The 7,327-nt window shown below is 30.6% G+C and overlaps 4 protein-coding genes across 5 annotated transcripts in view; 2 read left to right on the plus strand and 2 right to left on the minus strand.

Annotated features, from left to right (window-relative positions):
* The window catches only part of LOC108550769 (PR domain zinc finger protein 10), a 4,441-nt gene extending 3,650 nt beyond the window's left edge, over positions 1 to 791 (minus strand). The window contains exons 1-3 of the mRNA XM_017904611.1: positions 613 to 791; positions 136 to 538; positions 2 to 47 (exon numbers count right to left, since the gene is read on the minus strand). Coding sequence (XP_017760100.1) covers positions 2 to 47; positions 136 to 538; positions 613 to 780 — 617 coding nt within the window. The 5' untranslated portion in view covers positions 781 to 791. The remainder of the gene's footprint in view (position 1; positions 48 to 135; positions 539 to 612) is intronic.
* An 819-nt stretch (positions 792 to 1,610) lies between these two features.
* On the plus strand, positions 1,611 to 4,220 carry LOC108550738 (calponin homology domain-containing protein DDB_G0272472). The gene is made up of 5 exons (XM_017904573.1): positions 1,611 to 1,987; positions 2,056 to 2,254; positions 2,328 to 3,127; positions 3,207 to 3,405; positions 3,576 to 4,220. Exons 1-5 carry the CDS (start codon positions 1,782 to 1,784, stop codon positions 4,218 to 4,220), a joined length of 2,049 nt encoding a protein of 682 aa, XP_017760062.1. The 5' UTR covers positions 1,611 to 1,781.
* A 211-nt stretch (positions 4,221 to 4,431) lies between these two features.
* GABPI (zinc finger DHHC-type palmitoyltransferase GABPI) lies at positions 4,432 to 6,289 on the minus strand. Of its 2 annotated transcripts, XR_001890439.1 has the most exons (4): positions 5,486 to 6,289; positions 5,227 to 5,403; positions 4,581 to 4,887; positions 4,468 to 4,497 (listed from the first exon to the last, which is right to left on the minus strand). XR_001890439.1 is itself a non-coding variant. In XM_017904610.1 (3 exons), exons 1-3 carry the CDS (start codon positions 6,007 to 6,009, stop codon positions 4,695 to 4,697), a joined length of 894 nt encoding a protein of 297 aa, XP_017760099.1. In that variant the 5' UTR covers positions 6,010 to 6,289; the 3' UTR covers positions 4,432 to 4,694. The 2 variants fall into 2 exon arrangements, 1 of the variants encoding a protein (XP_017760099.1); XM_017904610.1 differs by having other exon boundaries at positions 4,432 to 4,887.
* Positions 6,290 to 6,488: 199 nt separating this feature from the next.
* Positions 6,489 to 7,327, plus strand: part of mv (lysosomal-trafficking regulator mauve) — a 20,330-nt gene continuing 19,491 nt past the window's right edge. Inside the window, exon 1 of the mRNA XM_017904607.1 lies at positions 6,489 to 6,658. The gene's annotated coding sequence lies outside the window, so the exon portion shown is untranslated. The remainder of the gene's footprint in view (positions 6,659 to 7,327) is intronic.

Here is a 7,327-nt window from a genome sequence, read left to right on the forward strand (position 1 = left end):
TGTTAGCATCAATGGAGCTGTTGCTGACTCTAACCCAGAATTAGATTCTATAAATATGTGTTATAGACATAATATATTGAAATTTACAATCATATTTTATTTGAGAATAATATTTTGATATTTTATGAAATTTACCTTGCATAAGAATTAATTCACTACCAACACTAGATACCAGTTGTTCTTCATTTTCATTGGCAACAAAGTCAGTAGAACTATCTGATTGTTGAACACTTTGTGCATCAATTGGATGCGTTAATTGAGAAACATAATTAACATTTGCTCTTTCAGTTGACTCAGTTGGGGATATTAAAGGAGAAGAAGAACCTTGTAATACAACAACAGAATTATGAAAAGGAGATGGTGGTAGCTGTACTGGAGTTGGTGAATATCTAGCAGCTGAACTCATATTAGGATCAAGAGGACTAACACGATGTTCAAAATCAGAAAGTGGAGAAGAAGCTCTAGGAGAAAAGGAAACTTGTTCATATGTTGGAAATAAACGAGAATATTCCCGTGATGGATCTTCCACATATTCCACCTAATAATGAAATAAGTTCAAACATCATACACTATAAATTATGCATGAAATTATAGCCTTATAAATTTACTTACAGTTAAAAATAATAATTTATTGTTATTCATTTTTTTTTGTTGTTCACACATTGATGAGGAAAGCGAATGATCAGTAGGCCAATTTACTGAAGTGTCAGATACTTTATCGATATTAGATATCTCAAACGAGTTAGCAGGGGCCCCCTCAGGAGGGCCCCTTGGATCCATTTTATTTCTCGTTGTGTACCAGGAATATTACAACATCTGCAACCTGCTAAAAACATGCTTTAAAACTACAAGAAGCTCTATTGTTAAAGGATAAGTAAAATTATAAATTCGATTTCTTTAACCGCATACATGAATGATTACACTTGTAGGATATTACGATCGTTAGAAGGATATGATAACATCCGCGATAAAGCAAAAGTAAGAATACAATCTTTGGATTTTTGAATTTCATTAAATAGAAGACTTACCATCTTTAATGTATAAGTTTTCGAAGTCGATGCACTTTTTGTCTTGTGATGCACCTGCTGCAGTTCACTGGTTCGTCAACAATCGACATTATCAGTTTCATAATGCTGATTGAGAACCACTGAAACGGCGGGAAATTTTCAAATAGACAAACAAAAATAACAATGTATAACTTTTCAAATAATATATTAAAAAAAATAATTTTAACAATGTCTCGTTCACAAATATATTAACAATTTATTTAATATTTAAAACTGAAATAAAATGTAATACTAAGATTTAAATTTTCTGTGATATATGTTAAACTATACCATTAAAACAATGTTACTTTTATATAAATATATTTATGAAACTTTAACAATTTAATTATTTTTATTTATTATATTGCACTGTGCTGATATATTGAGGTAATTTTGTAAAAGAAACATTAACATTAATTAATTCACTACTGATTTATTGATAACAAATATCTAACTAAAAATGATTTTATTGAATAACATTAAATAATATAAGGATATTGCATAAATCGTCCTTTCACAATATAGGATATAGATTTATTCTGTGAGCAATTTATGAATGGGGATGGATTGTATATACATCGTAAGTATATATAGGGGATATCTTCCACAACTTTCCTTAACAACGGAACAACAACGTATCAACAAGAGTTTAGAATGGCTTTTTGACATATTTTGCAAGAGATTTACGATTACGGTCGCTTATTATACTTATATATGATACATATATGATACATCATGGTGTACATAAGTGAAGTGACTAATTTAATGGATCGGATGATGAATGTAAATATTTTTTATCCATCGGAGAAACTACGGATGTTAAAAGACGAGGAAAAAACATTTGTCGATCCAAATTTAATAATGGATGCGAGACATCAGATATTCAGAGAAAATTTGTCTGCTTCGTCCACAAATGATTCGATTTTAACGGAAGCAAAAAAGTACGATATAATTTAAAATAATAAAAATAACAAAGTATGAAATTTTGTTTTAAAATATCACCTTGTAGATTATTGATGCAAGAAGAGGCGAAACAATTATATATGAAGAAACAGCAGCAATTTCTGGAAAGGGAATTAAAAAAATTTGAGATGGAATTAAGCAAATCTCGACCAAAATTTTCGAAATATAAGATATGTAAGAGAAGTAACTTTGCATCCTCGGATGATGAAGATTTTTGGAAAACAAGCCGGAAACTAAGAAATAAGGTCGGTATGAATTTCCACTAATCGTAAAATATATTAATTTTTATAATCGGAAATATAAAAAAATCTTTTTTAGATAACCAAACAGAAAACAGATGTAATCAGTAGTAGTCATGATGGGAGTATAGATCCTAGTTGCAAGAAACATACAATGACAGAAACTGACGATTCTTTGTTAAAAATAGAAGATGAGAAAAATCAGCAAAAAGCGGAATGCGAAATATCATGTATTGGTGGCATAAAAGTAACGATTACGGATAAATCTAATTTTGAGGCGGAAACGCAAGATTTATGCCTTTTAAAAAAATATTTCGATATTTTAAAACAAAATGCTAATGAAGAACGATGTCTTCGCGACATTGAAACAAGAATTCACCGAAATATGATATCAAAAATAACAAGAAAGTACTTCGATATTTGGAGAACACGTACGAAAGAAGCCAAAGATACTGTCCAGAAACAAAAAGAAAAACAAGAAATTTGCGAAGAAGAGAAAATCAAAATATTTATAAATACAATTATAGAACGTCAGAAAAAGCTAACGAAATACCAAAAACCAAGAATTCGAGATGATAGTACAATCATAAAAGAATCGAAAAATTCGAATATTACGAAGAAAAACACTTATTGTAAACATATTATCAGCGAATCGCCAGCACAATGTCGGTTAAATGCTCAGAAACAAATAATAGAAAAGCAAAAAGCCAAATTAGCTGAACAAAGCAAGATAATCGAAGAATTAAAACTGAAACAGATGCAAGAGGAAATATCTAGGGCGAATAAGGAGACAATGGATATAGCCAAAAATACTCTTACTAATTGCGGGAAAAATACAAGAAGAACATTGATTCAATTAATGCAACAAAATGGCTACAGGTAATACCATTTCCTAGGGCAATGCAGAATTTACATTGATAAAGAGATTTATAATAGATTGTATACATGTTCTCGAAAGAGACGAAAGTTTAACAATACCTCGACAACCGCCGGATCCACCAAAATTTCTATTAAGAATGGAAGCGCGAGTAGAAGCTAGACGAAAAAGAATAAAATTGGCTGAAGAGATGCGTAGACAGAAACTTGAGGAACAAAAACGAAAGGAAGAAGCTGGTAGAATAGAAGAGGAACAGAAAAAGAGAAGATTACAGCAAGAGGTCAGATTATAGTAGAGGTCAAAGTATATTAATGTCATACTAAGAGCCATAAGCTTCAATTTCACCTCGCAAACTTTGTTATTTCTTCAATAACACAATTTTTTATCTAATTATACTCGATGCAAACTTCTTTCAAATGATGGCGTGGTGAATTTTTTTTTGTTCAATAGGCTTTAGCCGAGGCAAGAAGGGTACGAAAAGAGCAAGAGTACAATCGGCAGCGTGAACTAGAAAAATTAGAAAAATTAAACAATATAGCAAATCAATTTTATCGAAAATATCTTTTACGAAATTACATAATGAAACCTTTCGTAATACTTATTAAAAATCTACGGAGTAATATTAAAAAAGCAGAGGATCATTATAGGGAAAAATTGACAAAGAGAATTTTTGTAGCATGGAAAAAGGAAGTGGAAAGTCAATGTAAAATAAAAACGGACATTGCCGATTCATTTTATAGCACGAATTTAATGTCTAGAGCGTTTAAGGAATGGAGGCAGGTAGCTAAAGAAGAAAATTTAAAATACCAAGTTGCAATAGATTTTTATGACATGAAGCTTTTAGATAAGTTTTTTAGGCTTTGGCAAGTAACAACTTTTGAACTTAAAATAGAAAATGAAAAAAGAGAGAAGTTAGTTACTAAGATTTATGAAAATAAATTAAAAATCAGATATTTTAGTATATGGAAGAAATATGTCGCGAATGCTACAGACATTAAAGAAAGCGAAAAGAAAAGAGATGAATTGCGGCAATTAGTGCAAAAGGTGATTCCTGATTTTAATCCCAAACAGAGAGGTGTAGCACTGGAAGATTAAAGTTAAGTTATGACATTAAAATTAAAATACAAAGATTACATCATAATGGTACGTTTAAGTTTATATAACACAACGATTGTTATTCACTTTACATTATCTTGCAGTTAGAAAAAATGTAAACATTTAGCATACTTAATTTATGTTTCAATCTTACATGTACTATACATAATGGATTAATATAATTTATTGCATTAGTTAATACAATGGCCTCTTTATCACAGTTATAATAAATATACAAATAATGTGCGTAATAATAGAATAAAAGTATAATTAATGTCTGGAAAAGGACAAGGATGAGTATTAAAGTACATTAAGGTGCATTGAAATTAATATCAAAGGGTATCTTCTGCTTTCACATACCGCTATGCCTGATGTTTTGGCCTCTTTGTTTCAATTGTTCTAGTATCCTTTGTATAGCACAAAGTGTCATCTTTCATAAAAAGTAAGTTTAATAATCTAAGCTACATTTAATATCTAAGTTTTGCAGCAAAATAATCGGAATACATTTTTTAACATTCCATGGTCATATGGGCTTCCAGCTTCAAGGAGACGCCGTTCGTTTGATGTGGTACCAAGGTAAATCAACCAAAGATGATATATTAAATAAAAAACTACTACTAGCCCAACAAGCAAACTGTAGAGTGCCGAGATGAAGCAAAGGGCAAGGCTGGAACAATATTTACATTATTATACTTCGATTGGGTACCCAAAGCAAACAGTTGCGCGACATGTTATCTATTCAACTTTTATATTCTCAGAAAGCAAATAAGAGATACTATAATATTTATGACATTAATACAAGTCTCGACAATTATCAGTATCTTGTGATTATTAAAGTTTGCATTGTAGATCCTCGGTATCTTTCCAGTTTAGTTTTCAGTCTTAATAATGGAAAGTGTTATATTTCCCCTGAGTGTAATTTTATACCCCTGATATCATTAATTTCAAGATTATATATTCCCTATTAACTGGCATTAATATAAAGTGTTATCTAAGCAATACATACTCTAATTGATGATATACATCGCTGCAATCATCTGGCATAAGAATAGTACCAATGAGTATAAATGGATGGCATACGCTAGTCATGGTTAAATTGGAACCATAAATAAAAGCTATAGCTGAGAAGAATAAACATCCCAAGTACCATTTTAAATTGCTTGAACCTATACAACAGTCCAACCTAAAATATAAAACATATACCTAAAATATACCTACATTATTAAATACGATATACTTTATCTTTCATACAAGAATAGCTATACCATTTACAGTGATATTCTCTATTCAGGATACATGTCTGACACATTTGACAATGATGCGCTTTAGGAGGTGCTCTTCTCTTACATGTAATACAAAGTTCTCCACTTCCTTCACCAAGCTCTAAGCCTTGGGCTGAAGTACCTTCTTGAGCTACAGAATCTGCATTTACTTTAGTCACATAGCCACACGATGTACCGCCCACAACACATATTATAAACACTAGATTCTCTTCTGGTAAGATCTCTAATAATGGTACAACACTTATTTCAAAGATCAGCATCAACATGATTACACTTGTACATGTCCACATGAAAAAAAATTTTGTGCGAAGTAGAAATCTCAGAAAATTATGATGTAAGTAATACACCAATATTGGTGTTGCAACAAATATAATTATAGTACATTGCACTGTTTGTGCGGCTATTAGTGCCAATATTGGAACCGCAAATATCGGTATCATTGCATCGACTGAAATTTGCTTTGCACCAGCTCTCCAACCACAAGAATTTCGTAGTCTCTCCAACATAGTCAAGTTTTACTAATAATTATATACCCAAGTAATACGTTTACACTTGCATGAAGAATTAATGGAAGAATATCAAAATGGAGGTTAGAATCGTATCATGGAATACTGTTTTTCAATTAACACAAAATTTCAATCTAACAATTGTTGAAAATATCGCGCGTAAGCGTAGGTGGCAGCACCTTTTAAAGTAATAGATACAATTAAATTAGTAGTTACAAAAATATTGAACTTCTTAAGTCCTTACTCAAAAGAGAGTTCCTTCTTCAACAAAGGACTATTGTTTCAGTACAAATCAATAGTGCTCGTTTGACCATATTTCTGTGTTTAAATAAATCATTAATTCTATTTAGACACAAAATTAATTAATAAAGTAAAATAATTTCAAATTCTGTACTTTTTTTCGTATTATACATCCTTAGTCATGAAAAAAAATGTTATGAGACAAAGTACTTCTGACAGTATTTTAAAAATGGCGCAAAAATCACACGAGGACAAGATTAACAGTGTTGATTTCCAGTGTCCAATAGCGGGTGCACATAGTTTGTATATGAAAGAACAATGGTGTCAGTATTGTAATTTAATAACTCAAAACAGTGACTAATCGTTAAAAAATTCTTTTACGGAATTCCATTTACTCAACGTAATTCAGGTAACAGATACTTTGTAAATTTTTAGAACAACCGTTGATACTTTTCTCAAAGGCATTGCCATCTTGTTCTACGTGATCATTCTCTTGTGACATTTACTGTAATCTCCTTGCGCATGAAATTGCAAACGTGAAACGCATGACGGGAATATGACAAAATTGAAAATAGTCAATTTCAGTGGGAAAAAATTTTTAGAATTTTTGAACACCGTGTATTATTGAAATTATACAAAGAACATTGAAGGTTAATTTTTATTTTACAAGGAAGCTGCAAAGACTTCGAGTCACCGATTTGGTTCAAATTTTGTAGGATGGTAGATTTAATTTCCCTGATGGTGAAGGTATATGATTATAGCTACTTCTACTCAATAATTTTTAAGATATTTGTAATTGAAGATTTATTGTGCTTTAAGTCAATTCTGTTTAGAGAGGTTACCATGCAATGGTTTGGTGTGCTGTCAACGAATTAGTATTGCTACGCGATAGGGCCCGGGTTCAACTACGGGGAGGACGAAAATAAACATTTTTCATTCATTTCTTTTTTATTTTGTATGATCTTTTGATGATTTTTAATATATTTATTACTTATATTTTATATTACTATACATACTTTTATATTATTTATTATTTCTATTTTATATTACTATACATATTTTTATATTATTTATTATT

The sequence above is a fragment of the Eufriesea mexicana genome, unplaced genomic scaffold (genome assembly GCF_001483705.2).
Source record: "Eufriesea mexicana isolate 0111107269 unplaced genomic scaffold, ASM148370v2 scaffold2928, whole genome shotgun sequence".
Classification (NCBI taxonomy): domain Eukaryota; kingdom Metazoa; phylum Arthropoda; class Insecta; order Hymenoptera; family Apidae; genus Eufriesea; species Eufriesea mexicana.